Source organism: Apteryx mantelli, chromosome 4, assembly GCF_036417845.1.
Source record: "Apteryx mantelli isolate bAptMan1 chromosome 4, bAptMan1.hap1, whole genome shotgun sequence".
Taxonomy (NCBI): domain Eukaryota; kingdom Metazoa; phylum Chordata; class Aves; order Apterygiformes; family Apterygidae; genus Apteryx; species Apteryx mantelli.
The window spans coordinates 67,289,067-67,306,061 of NC_089981.1; the positions used below are offsets into that span (position 1 = coordinate 67,289,067).

At 42.7% G+C, this 16,995-nt stretch overlaps 1 protein-coding gene across 2 annotated transcripts in view; it reads right to left on the reverse strand.

The window, feature by feature from the left end:
- Positions 1–12,750, reverse strand: part of GTF2A1 (general transcription factor IIA subunit 1) — a 30,452-nt gene extending 17,702 nt beyond the window's left edge. Inside the window, exons 1-4 of one of the 2 annotated variants that reach the window (XM_067296889.1) lie at positions 12,474–12,489; positions 7,505–7,652; positions 4,413–4,514; positions 2,419–2,626 (exon numbers count right to left, since the gene is read on the reverse strand). In XM_067296889.1, coding sequence (XP_067152990.1) covers positions 2,419–2,626; positions 4,413–4,427 — 223 coding nt within the window. In that variant the 5' untranslated portion in view covers positions 4,428–4,514; positions 7,505–7,652; positions 12,474–12,489. Of the gene's footprint in view, positions 1–2,418; positions 2,627–4,412; positions 4,515–7,504; positions 7,653–12,473 lie in introns of both variants that reach the window. The other variant, XM_067296888.1, reaches the window with a different exon arrangement.
- Positions 12,751–16,995: the final 4,245 nt, after the last annotated feature.

The window sequence follows — 16,995 nt, forward strand, 5'->3', positions numbered from 1 at the left end:
TACTGAGCAGGCTCCGACCTTGTGAAGTTTTACACTCCAGACAACATAAAACAGCAGCTCTTAGGGGCGATATGGCTATTTTCACTTTAGAGACTTATTTCAATGGTTTCAGTTATCTACTCCGACTCTATCTAAAACAAGATTTAAAATACATTTCTGAAATGAAAGGTATTACAGTAAAATTTTAATAAACCTGATGATGCATTCGAGTTCTCCAAAAACATCAGTTAGCAGTGATTAACTCCTCAGACTTATGCAAGGACTGTTGTAAGATAAAGAGTATGTTAATAAAGCCTAACAGTCAGCTTGAGTTAGGCCTCTAGTTAGCACAGCTGTTAGCATAAGCCCGTGAACTTCACCAATTTTTTGCTGTAGTAGAAATAGATGAAATATGTGCAAGCACCTGTCCCAAACAACAGTTTTGGTGTGCTAAAGGAAACAGACAGCTAAACTATGCAAAAACCCTGTTGATCATCAAGAAGTGCGAAATATCCAGAAGCATATGGAACAAGCAAACTGAGTGCCAACACTGGTGACAGCAAATTGGAAGAAAACAGTGCAATTTGAACAGACTAATCATCAACAAGGCATTCTCTACTCAATCCTGTAACTAAGGACACTTACAAATACTGGGGGTAACCAAGAGTTCTGGAAAAGGCTCTGGGTGGGGGACACCGCATGACCCTGCACCATGATCCAGGACCATCACCCCAACCTCCAGGGAACCCAGGGAGCGGAAAGAGCCCAAGAAAATCCCACGACCCTGTGCCAGGACTGCACACAGCACTGCAGGAACCACCACATTGGCCCACCTGATCTCTCTCCAGAACCGGACCATCTCTCTTGCAGAACAAGGAGGCTGTGGAAGAAACTGCTATGCTAATCCCCCTGACTTTCTCCTTCACTGCACTATGTCCCCCACAGGATGGGGGAGGGGGGAGGAAAGGTGTCAGGTAATTCATAAAATTGCATAAATCTGTGATTAAAGTGCTTTGGTATCCAAATTCATTTAGTATCCAGTGTCATTTGGTCTTAAACCACAACACACGGCAACAACAAATCAGTTTTAAATGTATTAGTAGTGGCAGGATCTTCCAGAGGAAGACACAAATGGGAGGACAGGGACTCCATATTAGCACAGGGAAAACTAGTCAGCAGAGTCAGAGCTATTCAGCTAAGTAGCCACTAGAGGTCTAGAGTAGATGAGCAGACGGACCCTCCAGAATCCCCTGACGAACTTGAGCTGAGATACCTAGCTCACATGGAGACGTGTGTATTTACAGGTCTTTATCTCAAAATGAATTTTATCTTAGCAGCTCAAACTGATTTATGTCCAGCCACATACAGAGTATTACAAAAAGGAAAAAAACCCCAAACCCAACAACAGGTTACTGTTACACTAAAGATAAAGCAACATAATATTTCTGCACGGAAACACTAGTTGTCCTCCTCCGTTTTGAATATAAACTTTTTTGAGTGCGGGGGGGAATCATCTCATAGTTATCTTTTGTACCTATTACAGAGGTGCTATTCCATGAAGTCTGAGAAAAAGGCTCAAGTCCATGACTGACTAAACAGATAAAATTATTATTTTTTTAATGCCACAATTACAATAGTGCACCAAAAACTCTCTCAACTCAAATACGACAGGGGTGGCAAGTTTGTTTACACAGTACAGATCCAGTAAAATCTAGTAGTATTTATCTTATTTTTGAATTGAAATTGTAACTGGTGAAAATAACACGTTCCCCTCAAATTATTGATGGAGAATACACAAGACAATAATCACAACAAACAATACTGTTATGGCTAACTAAAACATACCTTGAGCCCTCACACCTACACAATGTGCAATCTGCTAAGACCACAAGAAAAATAGCCATTATGCTTCTCACTTAAAACTTGTTCTAACATGAAAAACATCTCCTACATACACTCAAACCGTTATAAAAATATTATTCACATTCTAGCATCCATTTATGCTAAACAGTCCCTTTCAATACACTTTTAAAATTACTTTAATCCTAATGACATTTCTACCTCATGACTACACTGTCACCTGCACACGTATAGTGGCTTGAAACTCTGGAGTTGCTAACACATTTTTGCCACAACTTTAAAGTCAATATATGCTGAAAAACTTAAGTTACACAGTAGTAGAAGACCAAAAAAAAAGATTTGGCTTTTCCAACATCTTCTGCAGAATGTGACTGACACAAATAGAAGGATATTTTTCTTATGGCACGCTATTTTTCAAGACAATTGTCTTGACCCATAAAACAGAGGCAGGTAGAGAAAGTTTAACATAAAGACACAAGTTAACCATGAGATAAATATCCTCCCCTGGATTACTAATGTGCAAAGGATCTGGTCTAAATTGAGAGCCTTGCGTCATAGATGTTAGTGAATGAGTCTGACCTTGCTGAGATGCTGGAATAAGGACCTGTTGTGGCTGAGACTGCTGCTGCACAGTCTGCTGTGGCTGAGGTTGTGTATGATGATGGTGATGGTGATGCTGTTGTTGCTGCTGTTGCTGCTGCTGCTGTTGCACCTGCAGCAAAAGCTGCTGCTCTTCTGAGTGGAAGCCATCTACAGCCTTGGACTGCATCAGCTTGTTCTCCCACAGCTAGTTTGAAAAAGGAAAGAGAAGTCTCTGTGTACGACTTTTACTCAGTCGGATGTGCAATGACATAAACACAATACAACAATACTGAATTTGTTTTCACTGTTTATCTGGTTCAGTAAACTTAACCAAAAAGCCTTTGGGCATATATAAACTGAAGATTTAACTCCAAAGAGGTAATGTTTTAAGAAGAGGAACTAAATATCCCATAAGAATGGTCAGTCCAAGCTTAAATTTCAATTAGCATTCTTTCTTTCATTAATGGAAGAATCACTACAACTTTAACAGAAGCACAAATAGAGATGAACTGGCAACTTTAAATCAGTTTTCAAGTTTCCTTACCTTCATTTTTTTTTAAACTTCTTTAACCAGAAAAAAAACACTTCCTTTTTACATCTATCCCCTAAGTCATTTCTTCCTAAAACCTCTAAATACTAGATGCTTGAAGATTTTTCCCTGATAACACACGTTAATAGAAACTGCCAGTAATACCTATGATAACATACAAGCCTTTACACAATTTCTACCACAACAATATCAATTTCAGTGCCTCCAACCCTTCAATTCCTTGACTCGCTGACAGGTCTCCTAAGAAAAGCCACAACCACAGAAAAGCAGCTCTTGCAAAAAGACAGTAATGTAAGTATTCCATAATACACTGCAGTCAAAAAAGACTGCAGGCACCCAGGATCCCTGATCTCAAATCCTGCTTAAGGCTTCCTCAGTCTTCCTCTTCAATACTTTATCTTCTTTCTTGTCTCTTTCCTCATTCAATCTTTTTCTTAAACCTTCACAAAACACACGTATGACACAAACATCAAGGTACTTTCCTTAGGGTGCTCACTCTCTCTTTTTTCCCCATCAAGCCAGGTCATGATATATTGTTTTTTGTTCTTTTTTTTGGGGGGGGGGGGGGGGAGGTCTTCACTTGTTTCTTTATAGCCAATTTTGAAACTCAATATTCCTTCCACACTCCATCCATTTTTTAGTATTCTGTACTGAGTGCAGGACTTCCACTTATTGAAGGACTCCTTGTTCAACAGCTGAACTGAGCAGGTATCTACTTTCCCAGTTTCCTTTTGCTTTGTTTCCTCTTTTTCTGCTGCCCCTTTTTCTCCTTCTCTTTTCAAGGGCTTCTTTTGCTCAGAAAGACTTTGAAGAAGCCCATAGGAGATGCACATTAAAACTCAGATCAACTTCCTGCCTCACTTTTGGTTCCTTGGTATCAGCTCAAACCCACTGAATATACAGTGAATACTCTACACAGATTTTAGGAAAAGTGTGATGTGTGCAGTACAAGCCATTATGCACCATCTCACAAAAACAAGACTTCTGCAAATCAAAAATCGTATATGCAATAAAAGAGCATCTGACAATAAATCTCTTCTTTGGTAAGACAAAAACATCAAATAGAGCAGGCATTTTATTTTTGCAGCAGAGAAAATATAAAAATCATTTAGCTCTAAAATAACCATATATCCCCAACCTTTCTTTTTTAAAGAAAACATGATGCAACTTTTCCAGGACTGAAATGATAATGCAGGGAATTCTGATGCCTGTCATAAGTTTTCATCAAATTTAAAGTAATTGCCAAATAAGGAAAGATAAACATAGTGTGTAGATCTCTGTATACGGAAGAATAATCTGAAATATGGGGCTACAGATATGGAGATTAATATACTGCTAAGCTAACTAAAAATTATCATTTTTACTGTGTACAACAGTAAGCAGTATTCAATAACTAATCAGTGTACTGGTCTAGTAAAAAAAATTTTAAGTTACAACTTACTGTTTTGAGTTCCATAAGAACTTGTTCATCCACTCCTTCATCCAGAAAAACTTCTCTGACGTCATTGATGACATCTTCAATTACAGACCTGTATAATTTAGGCTTTAAAAAAGTAACTAGTCAGTGCCATTTGTTTAAAAAGATACACTATAACATTAAAATGAGATATTTGTCATTGAAAAATATCCGCAAACTGCATACAGAATAGAGTGCACGCTTCCGAGTGACTAAAGTTTCCAGGAAAGAAAGTATAAATCAGCAATAACAAAAAAAAAAAAAAAAAGACAATTCTGACGGAGTGAATTCAAGAAAAAGAATACTTCTTAGTCTTCTATTTTTGCAACTGTGCTTCCATCATAGACTGGCAATAACTTCACATAATGGGCTCAGAATCAATTGTTATCGCTCAGGGGCAAGACCCTGAATTGCAACAGTTCCATGATAACGTTAGCTCAATACGTGCCACATCAAAAAAAAGCAAACCGAGTGTTAGGCAACATTAGGAAAAGAATAGAGAACAAAACAGAGAATATTCATTATGTTCTATGTCAGGTACTTATATAATAGTATACAGAGTACTCTGTAATTCAGTTTCTTGCCCATATCTTGAATAGCGCATGTATTTCTGGTTCCCTAATCTCACAATGCATACAGAACCATAAAAGCTTACAGAAAAGCAACAAAAACAATCAAAAGGTATGGAAAGTCGTTCCTCATACAAAGCTAAGGTAAACTATGGGAATGTGTCAAAGCTGTACAAAAGTTAAGAACGGTTCAAAGAAGGTGAAAAGGGAATGGACTATTCACTATCTTGCAATACAACTACGGGAAAAGAACTGTCAAGCTATGGAGTTGAATTTGAAACAAAGAAAAGACAGTTCTCCATTCAGCAATTTTTTTTCTTGCTTGCCAGTGTAACTGTCGGACATGCAAAAGTCTTTGCATGTTTGTAAAATAGGTCAAAGGATGATAAAGGTTCAAAAGGATACTACATAAATACATTAAAAAAAAAAAAAACTTTAATGCTTGCTAATTGAACAGGAACCAAATCTGCCTCAGGAAGTTCCCAAGATGAAAATTGTTGGAAGACTCAGAACTGGGGCACATGAATGCCCTATTCTTCCACTGACATCTGTTTACAGAGACTATTGAAGACTTCTGCTTTCAATCAGTACTTCTGTTCTTACATTATAAACTTTTCAGAGGAAAAACTACACATACATTTTTATTTCATTAGGCTGAGTTCATACCTAAACTGTCATTGACAAAGTGAATTTAAAAATACAGGAACAATTTTAGAAGATTATAAATGCTTAACCTTATCAGTTAATGCATAAAACTTAACTCTACAGATCCACAAGATAATCGTACCATACGCATTCCACACTTTTCAACCAGATATTACAGCTTGGACCTCTGCATGGTGTATGAACCTCAAAGGGATTTTGGTTAGGTTTAAATACCTATGCTAGCTAATTGCAAGGTAGAGCTAGGAGTTCTGAATTAGCTTTGCAGCCTGTGAACCATGTATACTTCACTGACAACTGTTTCTGAGGCTGGCTGTAGACTTTTGCTAAACTAATCTGGAGGTAGTTGCAACTTTCTTTTAACTGTCACAGCCTTCTCCCCTACTCCATAATTTCCAGCCATAGCACCTCACTGAAACAGTAAACCCCAAAAGGCACTGTACACATCAGATATGTTGTACACGTACAAAGCAATCAACCTGCACTTATGTAGTGGGTTCTGCACTCCAGGAGGGTTGTGCCTCCAATGTACACGCAAAAAACCTACACTAAAGCACATGCAGCTAGACCAGCATTTTTAGGACTAGATAAATTTATTCCATACACTTAAACATTTATTTTATGCATATGTAGTTGCTTAATTTGTCCCAGAAGTACTGAATTTGTTACAGATATGCTAAAGATTATATTGCACATATGCAGTAGGTACATTATGGAATAAGGGAGGGAGAAGCAGCACATGATTTACAAGCCCAGGACAAAGTTAAGAAGCCAGTACGCACAAAAAGATTGAATATCATTATTTACAAATGTAAGAAAGCTTAAAGAAATGTACTGATATTACAAAGCAAAAAAAGAAGCTATCTAGAAGTCTGGAAACAGGATATTCTGTCTTGATGGTTGCTTAGTGCACTATGTCCTTAGCGTTTAAAACCCACAAGGATTCTGTGATGGGTTATTCTCAAATGATTTTTCTTAAAAAAAAACTTTGCCCAGAAAGTCCATACCTCAATATTCTGGCAGATGGCATGCTATAGCACCCTATTTTTTTCTTCATTTTACATTTCCACTGGTTTGCCACTTTTCAGCATTAAAACGTATTGCTGCAAATCAAGTGGCTGAAATGGCAGAATTTATCATTTTGTTACTTGCCTCTGCACAAGCTTTCTGACCTGAAGTAACAGGATAAGTCTGCCTTACTTGAAAACTATATTTACAGGAGCTATGTTCAAAACTCAACTTCTCCAAAAGAAGTAAAACATACCAGATTACTTTCAGAGAACTTTTTCTTTCAAAATAATACTACATACTTATGCATTTAAGCCTTAAGTAGAGCATTAATTGCATCAATACAGACATTTCAAACAGGCATTCAAAACCAGACTACTCTTGAGCATTAGTTTTCTAGCTCTGTGTAGCGAGAAAATTAGAAATGCCAGGCTTCATTAATAGGATTATTTTTCTACTTAGGTAATTCATAGCAGATGAAAATAGACATTCCATTTAATAACACTATGTCATATTACTCCTATAATCAAACATATTTCACAAAGCTTATAGAACGCAACTAGCACAGAAATGCTACTTGACCTACTGCACATTGTTGCTTATTGTATTAGAAGTGTCTATTGGAGTCAATACCACATTGTGCAAATAAAGATGCTTAACTTTAGGCACCTGAGTTGCTTCACTTAAGTCAATGGAACTGCCTGTGTATCTGAAATTACAGTCACAATTGTTGCAGGATGCAGACAGTGTTTTCTTCTTAAATCATCTTTTTGATCCACTTTACTACTAAAAACAAATTTATACAAACAGGCCCTAGTAAGTTCAACCAGCAGTTACCTCCTCCACTCTCCAGAGTCAGGCATTTTTTGTAAGGTGCATTTACAAAGCTTCGTCAGATAATAAAGCCCTTCGGAAAATATTAACCATCAGATACAGCAAGCTGACTCTACAGCCAAACAGTCTGCTTGGGAACATTTTCTTTTTCCTGTGTAATAAGGGAAAAAACAACTTCAGAAAACAGTATCCCACTCCTCAAGTGTTCAGCACTAGTTCAGGAAGAGAGCAGAAATTCACATTAAGAGTTTAGAGTTCACTGTATCACTTGATACTATGTCCTTCCGCAGAATTTCCAATATCCAACAGCCCAACAAACCTCCAAAGGACAACTGCACCACAGGCCTGCGGTGAGACTAACGCAAGGCGGGCAACAAACACACCAAGCAGTAGACACATCCATGCATCTCTTTGCCTCAGCTGCACAGCACACTGGACATAAGGGTGGGTCAGAAATTTTGGACAGCATTCTAGACGCATACTATCACAGTACCCAATACATTTATGGTTGTATGATGAGCAGGAAAAAGAGGAAAGGAACATAGAAGAAAGCATCTGCACATTTATAATGGAACTGCATCTGTCCCCCTTCTCCCCCCTCCCCCACTTCCTCATTTTACCCATATATGTCTATATAATACTCAGAAAAATTATCTTATCTGGCTGAGTGCACTCTTATTAAACATCCAGCTCAGATGGATGCAACTCCTTCCATAAATGAGAGCAGCAATGCCTTTTTCAAGAGCCATCTACAGAGGAATTTTGAAAATATCACAAAATGTTCTCTTTTGCTACTTTAGCAGATGCAAATCCAGAGAGTACAATTATACAGAACAGCCTTAAGCCCTGGTCCTTAAAAGGGAGCAGAAAGCACTGTCTTAGATATATAGTGCTGGCTGTAACTATTGCTTATATGATACTCAAGCTGTTTATATAAACCACCTAAAACTCTCGAGTTGAATGACAAAATCATTTTCATACACCACTTGCTCACTCAAAAACTGAGAATGCAATTACTAAACAAGTCTAGAGATGGGATCCTCTGTGAGTTAGGCTTTCTGACTGATTTTCATATTCATTCAAAGGAGGTAATGAAAATGCAACAGAAATCATTCCCCTCAAAGTGTAAAATGCTAGTAAACCCTCTCTCCAGACAACTAGATCCAAACCCTTTGCACATCTCCTTTTTCCACTTTTTCACAACTTTGGTAGCCATGGAACAAGCATTTTCAAGAGACAGAGTTATACAAGTATACATAAAGAGAATCATCTCCAAATTTAAGTAGTTTTCTCATATTCCTTTAGTATAGTAGTTTACCAGACTAACCAATCACTTCAGCTTTACTGCATTAGACCTAAAGATATAATTACACGTTTAGATTACTGAGTCATATGTAACAAAATTTAAGAGAAATCCCAACAATAAATTCACCTGGTGTTCTATAGAAACTTAAAAAATTACTATTAAAATAATCACGCTTTCATTTGGTTTATAATAAAGTGCCTCCCTCATAAAGTGTATGCTATTGTAAACTTCAAGCCCTTTTAAGAGCAAGCATACTCAAATTGCTCTTCCATAAACACTGTTCCAAACACTTACTATAGATTAAAGACAACAATTAAAATTCCTGATTTATTAGACATAACCGCAAACACATAGAAAAGGTTTGAAATCTAGTAATTCCCCCTCTGGGAACATAAGGAAATGATTGTGTCTCACTCTCTCTGTGCATCTTGTAAAAGAAAACCCTGAGTATGGTGAAGACACACACACTGAATCCACGAAGCAAACAGCAAGCTATTTTGAGAAACACCACATGCCTTTGGGGGCTTATGTTTCCTGCATTCCACCAGTGTTTCAAGGGTACTGAAACTGCACCTTTTTGTAGTTATTATTACAACATTCAGGATTTCAACAGTTGGGATTCCAATAACCAACATATTATGAAGAGATATATGCTGCACACTTTCTGCATTTGGCAGCAGTTTGTCCCTGCTTACTTCTGCAATTATCCCTGAAACGTCACTAATCAATTCCTCTGGCCTATGGAGCTCTTTTAATTATAGCTAAAAGAACACATTGTAAAGGTAACTAGTTTCAGTTACAATTACATCAAACAGGTGCATAAAAAGAAGTAACACTTATAATACACATTTATAAGCAATTACTGAAGCTGTCTGACTTTTACAAAGGAATTGCTTTTGTCACCTACAAAATCTTTTACTGCATATAAATGTTAACATTTAACATGTCCTGTATTAGGGACAACACACTTCTAGCAATTCAGATTTGATCAGATGTTGATAAGATGCTGTTGGCAAAGTCCAGCCTGCTAAAGTCATCATCCAGCTGCAGTATTTTGAACTGCTCTTATTCACTTTGATAATCCTATGGTAAGTGTAGCCATCATTGCTACTGAGTGAACCTGAATTTTACAAAGTTAACCACGCACTACTGATCGCAATAGGCAGATCTTTGCAAGGTTGTTCTGTTTAGCTGAGAATTAGCCTAAAGCATAGCTAGCTTCATCAGGCTCATTTTAAGTTTTGCTTTTGTTATTCTGAACAGAATGTTCAAACACAGACGTTTTCCGAGAGAACTTTATAGAAGTTTTGTTGTGCCAGTACAGACATACAGCCCAGAGAAAACAAGCCTCAGTAAATTGCTGCAACAAAGAGATTTACAAGTACTTTGAAGATTATTCACAGTGATGTCTTTTTTCTTCTATTCATTACTAACTTGGTAAAAAAAAAAGGAGAAGGAGAAGGAGAAGGAGAAGGAGAAGGAGAAGGAGAAGGAGAAGGAGAAGGAGAAGGAGAAGGAGAAGGAGAAGGAGAAGGAGAAGGAGAAGGAGAAGGAGGAGAAAGAAGTGAAACCTCTAATTTACTCTACAGAAATAGAACCTTTTCTTTCAACTAAAGAAAATAAAGCCAGAGGTTTATAAAGAGAAGGATAACTAACAGATTTAGGTCACACAAACGATATGCATCTTACTGAGTAACTGCCCTGCATGTAATCACTGACTACTTTTCTAAGACTCTCTGATACAAAATCTGGTAAAGTATCAAAGCAACAGATGCTACTTTGCAAGTACATGATCCTACATCATAGGCAGGTCTGTGAAATTTCAAATTTGAATGAAAGAAAAACTAGTATGTTTTACATTTGCTACTATTGTTATTTTAAGCAGTAAATAAAGTATTGCAGTTAAACCAAAAAATAGTGAGAATTCTAAACTTTTTGCTCTTCCTAGACTGTAATAAAAATATTTGCAGGCTCATCAGCTTTTGTCACCAGAAGTACTCACAAATACTTAAGCAGTATCCTGTGGCCCATGACCCACAGACAAAACTTTAATATTCAATTAATGATGTTTTTAGCTCCAGAGCTGCTGTCAGACCACACTCGGACCTTGGCAAAGTGCCTAAAATAAGCACCACATCTCTTTTTGACATATCAGATCCGAATCATTTAGTTTTCTCTTTGCTACCCAGCAGAAAAACTATTTTGAAAAGCTTACGGGCACACAGGACTCTGCACTAGCTAAGGACAAAAACAAAACAAAACAAACAAAAAAACCCGCTTTCATCACAACATGGGAAAGGGTGGAAACTCTCTCCCTTTGTGCAATGCATAAATACAGGGGAAAGTCCATTTACACCAGCGACCGCCAGTCAGGAGAGCATCCCCCCCACTCAAACCGACAGAAAGCCCAACTGCTCTACAGCCCGCTAGCTCCAGCGACCGGGATGAAAGAGCCACAGCCCGGCGCAAAAGCAAACCCAGCTAAACCCGGAGCAGGATCCGAGTGACAAAAAGACTGTCTCAGCCTCTGCCTCTGATGCATGCACCTCCCAGCCCGCTCTCCGCGGCTCTCTCCCTATTTAAAGGCTGATGTGGTGTTTAAATGGAGAGGCGGTGACGTGGGGCTGGAAAGCACCTTCCCATCCAGGCAGAGTCTATATTAGAGAGCGGCAATAGCTCTATATAAACAGGGCAGCCGCAGGGAGGAGGAACACAAGGCGCAGGCAGGCAGAAAGGCAGGGCGGCCATGATGGATCCCGCGCCACCAGCCAGGGGCCAAGCCCGCCCGGATTCCCCTCCCGGTTTGTCTCGGCGTTGCGGGGGTGCGCTCGGGGCCGGTTTTGGCGTAGAAAAGGGGAAAAAGGCACGAAGCGATCGGTGGGGCTCGGTGGCTGCGCAGGTTTGTGTGACTGCTTATTGCAAACCTATGTGAATACCAGCAAAACAGCAAGCCACCCCAGAAGGTGCAGAAAGCACAAGAAAGGACAGGGGGGGTAAGAGTCTTGTTTTTGTTTCTTAAATAAATACTTCCTCGCTCGCTGGAGAAAAGTTAAGGGCTTTCGCCTCGCTTAGCCGATTCTGCAGGGCTGGGATAAGTGCTTTTCAACCATCGTCGCCTCGTTATAAAGCAACATAAAATGGCTCCAGCAGAGCTCGGGCGGGTTTCGCCTCACGGACACCGCAACACCGAAACCCGCCCGAGCGCCGCTTCCCCGCGCGCCGGGACGGCGGCGGCCGGCGGCGGCCCGGCGCCTCGCTCCGCTCTCGCCCCCGTCCCCGTCGCGGCGGCTCCCTCCCGCGCCCCCCGCCGCCGGCCCCGGCCTCCCCGCGGGGCTCCGCGCCCGGCCGCCGCCGCCCCGCGCCCCTCGGCGCCGCCGCCGCCCGCTCCCGCCCGCCGCGGCTCCGCTCTCTGCTCGCCGCCGCCGGGGCGGCCAGCGCCGGGCGCCACAAGTGGGCTCGCCGCCGCGCCCCCCGCCGCCCCCGCCGGGCTGCCCCTTCCCGCCGGGGGGAGAAAGAGAGAGAGAGAGAGAGAGAGAGAGAAAGAGACGGGACTGTCCGAGGCGGCGGCGGGCGGGAAGCAGAGCGGGGGAGGGGGCAGCGAGCCCTGCCGGCCCCCGCTGCCTGCGCTGCCCCTGGGCCCCCCTCGCCCCCCGACCCGGTCCTTACCACGGGGTTTGTGTTAGCCGAGCTCGCCATGTCCCGAGCCCCCCGGGACGCCCCCAACCGCGGGGGGAGTCACCCCTAAAACAATAAACCTGCCCGGCTGCGTCCCCCCGAAACCGCGCGCGTCCCGCCCCGGCTCACGGGCAGCCCCGCGGCCTGGCCCGGCCTCTCTCGCCGGCCCTGGGGCTGCAGCCGCCGCCGCCAGCCGCCCGCTCTGCCCGCTTCGCCCCTTTATATAGCGAGAGCCGAGCAGCTGCGCGAGCGGCCAGGGCGAGAGGGGGACGCGGGCGGGGGGGGGGGGAAGCAGCGAGGCACCGCGAGAGCCTGCGCGAGAGCGCGCCGCTGCGAGCGTGTCACGTGAGGCGCCCGCCCCGCCGCCATGACACTTACTGAGGCGGAAGTCCCGCGGAAGGTCGCGCACCGCGTTCCCGCCACCGCCAGGCTTACCGAGGCGGAAGTCCCTGCGTTGACGCCTCCCCGGCTAGAGGCGGGGGGAGCGAGGCGTGCCGGGGCGGTGTGCCGAGGCACCGCCCCTCGCCGCGTGATGTCACCGCGCCGGGCGGGGCGGCCCCCAGCGGGCCGGGTCCCGGGGGCTGCTGCGATGCTCCCGGCAGCCGTTACGCCGGGTGTGGGGGGGGCGACTCCAGCCGAGCTGGCGCTATCTGCCGGTCGTGACCCAGCAGCCCCCGCCAGCCAGGCACAGCAGGGCTTGAGCCACTCCGACTATATTTGTCGGAGCAGTCTGCTCCCTGATAATCTAACAGCAGCAGAACCCCCCCGCCTAGCATTTCGGGCCAGAAACGGCTCTCCCTGCCCCCTAAGGACACGTCTTGCACTCAGCCTGGCCCCGTGGGTGCTTGTGCCTTCAGCCACAGGCAGTTAAACAAAGGACCCGGAGGCCTAAGGCCTATTTCTGTCAGCCACAGGCCCCAAGGTGCTTCCAGGCCCTGTAACGCTCTCTAGGCTGGTGATAGGAAACCTAGGCTACAGCTGCCCAGGAAGAGAGAAGGCAACATCAAGGAAATCAGCAGTATCCTCCATCAAGGACTCACTGTGGCCCACAGGCAATCTTGTGATGGGCAGGACTGCTTCCTTTAGCTGATCGTGACAGAGTCTGTGGCCACAGGATCTCCCAGCTGCATGAGGAGTTGTCAGAGCCATGCCTGTTGGCTTAACTTCCCTTTTCCCTCTCTTTATTGCCTCTTCTTCCTTCTCCATTCCCTCTCCTTATCCCTCTTCTCCACAGCAACCTGCAAGACATATAATGCAGGAAAATCCTCTCAACCATGAATGCTGTTAAGTCAAAATTAGGTTCACCACTGCCATCTTCACTCAGTCCTTCTTAGTGCAAATTTTGAATCCAACTCATCCCCTAGATCATCACCAATATGTCACCTGTATAAATTTCACTCAAACATAAACTAAAAGTAATGCTGAATTCTGACTCTCCACACACAGAGCATAGCATGTTACATCTCTTCAGCTTGAAGACTGTGCTACAGACTAGATTTATGTTACCTTCAACCTAAGGTCCACCCATCAAGTAGCAAGTCTGAGAACTCCTGTTTGGTATCTTTCAATAGGAGCGAATGTGTTGGCCGATACAAAGACCTTCCCCTGCCATCCTATTCTTCTAAGTCCTTCGATTCTATAGTAATGAATGCCTCCTCTCCCATCTGAAATGCAGACTTTGTATAGGGACATGACTGATTTACAGTGGGCCAGCTGATGAACCCACTCTTCATTGTGTATACTGCTGGAGCCCTGGCAGAAAAATAGGTAAAACTTCATAAACTCTGCTAGCAGTCTCATATTCAGCCTTTCTCAGCTGTCTACTCCACCTTTTTGCTGGGCCTTTCCACTCCCATGGCAGAAGTAACAGGATTTAAAGGGTTCTGCTTCCTCAGCAGCCATAATTCATGATCTAACATTAGCTAAACCATGAATGAGCTACAGGGACTGAAATACTAGTAATACTTTACTGCCTACTTAGAGACATCAAAAATGATCTCGCATAGACAGTTTGTAAATTGGGGTTGTAAATTGTCTAACACTCACAGCCAAAGCTGCATTTTCCACAGCTAAAGTAGTTACACAAATAGTTACTCAAAACTTGAAGATGATGTTTCAGTGAAGTTACATTTATTTTCTCACAACTGGGACAGTCTGAGTTCACATATAGTTAGTTTTCTCACTCACGCTCTTTCTCTCATGCTGCTGAAGCAACTGGCAGTGACTGGTATGCCACCAGGAATGAATCATATTGCTGTTCGTACCCTTCCTCTTTTGAAGATGAGGCACTGGAAAGCTACAGTTCCCTTTCCTAGATAGACCCAAACCCACCCTGGTTTTGAGAGTGGCTCACTGAGTTATTCAAAAATTTACAGGTGGACATGGTAGCAGTAATGATTCAGTGAGGTATCATACTCCTTTCTGGAGCAGGTACACAGTTGAGTAGACTAGGCTCCCAAGTTAGACCTGTGCGCATAACCCTGTCACAGTTTCTCAGACACCAATGATATCAAGGAAACCTGTGGCACTGGCAACTCCCGAGTACTTCACCTCTAAAGGAATGTTGCTATGATCAAAATCAAGGCCTCATAAGAAACACCCCACTGAGTCAGGCAGCACTCTGGCTAATCTAGTGGCAATAAGATTTGCTACTTAGGGAGAACAAGTAAGTTAGTCACTTTCTGAAGTATGTTCACCTCCATGCTTCCCCAGCATCCACAGCTGTCCTGTTGTACTCATGGTGGTGGATTCTATTTCATTTAGCAGTTCTGTTAGACTATAATAATACATGTGCATACATATGGTACAGCAGGAATGCTGATAATCTGGATAGCGCTAGTATACATAAACTTACAGACAGCATAACCGCTAAAATTAACTGTGTTTATCCACTAGCATTCTGTTTTGTTTGCCAGTCAGGAGTAGATCATATTAAGTTTGTGTGTTATCCTGTCTTCTTTCTCCTTAAGGTTTCTGTCATTGCCAAGTCAGAATGATTTTGCCAGATTTAGTAGTAGCGCAAGTTCTAGTGTTGACTGGACACTGTACTGTCTAGACTTGAACTCCATAATGATGCACATTCTATCACTTTATACCCAGTAGGAAGATGACAACATTTGGGTCATCTCCCTCCTTCACTGCAGGAATAGTGCCAAAGATGGAATAGCGCAGGGAAAAGCATGTTAGTGCCGTAGATCAAAAAACAATCCTTGGTGTGCTGGGTGAGGACATACATTAAAAGAAAAAAGTCCCAAACTCAATCCTAGGTATGATCAACAATCAACCTCTGCAAACATTTAGGACAAAGATACGCAGATCATCTTTTATAGGCAATACCATGCTCTCAGAGGTACACAGTCTACATTCAGTGCCCTGGATGATTCTGTTCTGTTAGTACCAGAAGCATCTCCTGCTCTCAGTGGAGCAAGAAAGTGACTTATTACTGCAACATTAGTTTGCTAATGTAAGCTTTCTGCCCCACTCTCTGAACTGACAATTTCCCAGGAGAATGATGAGTTACACATCTGACATGCAGCAGCATGCACATCATATTATATATAATTTTAAAAATACATTTTTTAAAATCAGTACTAGAAAGCTACCTTCCCTCCTCCAAACAAAATACATTAGAAGTTGCATCTTCACAAAGGATTCTGCTAGCAGATGACCAGTTCTTCTGGTGCTCTAACCCCTTCTCTCTGCAAAAATCTGGACTTCACTTCTCAGGCTTTAAAGACTGTTTAAGGAACCATACCACAAAATCCAAAAGTCTGTACACCCCAAAGATCTCCTTCTAAAGTTGCCACTATCTAGTTGCTAGATCTCCTCTTCTCAACATTATGACTTCCCCTCTAACAGAGCCACAGCTTCTTCTCTGTTTTAGCACAGACTCTGTATCACATTCTGCAAAACCGTTGCTTTTTCTAAGACTAGTCTTACCTCCTCCTCTACTTAGGGAGGCTCTCTGTAGCCTCCATCTAAATCACTTCACCTGTGCATTCCACACAACTGGACTTTAACAGTTGTTTTTAGCAGGCTGACCAGTTACAGCTGGAGGAGGCAACAAGCTCTTTTCCAGGCTGTTGCCATAGGGTGGATTTACACTTCAGCAGTGGTTTCTGCTAGCATAGATTTGTATATCAGAGGTTGTCCCCTTCACATCCCTGGTTGACCAAACTATGTTGACAGAAGTTTGTAAAGGCAAAACTTAACTGAGACACTGACTCCCTTGTTTCCAAGAGCACGGTGTTCAGTGATAATGTGGATTCCAGATATTCATGCTTCCTTCCAATGCCACTGTTTGCTGGTTCCAGCCCTGTGCCACACTACTCTGCTTTTGCAGTTGTGCCAGTTCCTTGCTGTGCTGTTTTTTTTTTCTTTGCTGGCTAAATTTTAACCTGGATCAGTTTCCTGATCTGGTTCATAGGGCAATCCCACAAAAGAGGGGTGAGTGTTACTGAGGGAGCTGGCAGGAGTAGAAATAAGTGACCAGAGGAGGAAATGCTTCAAAATA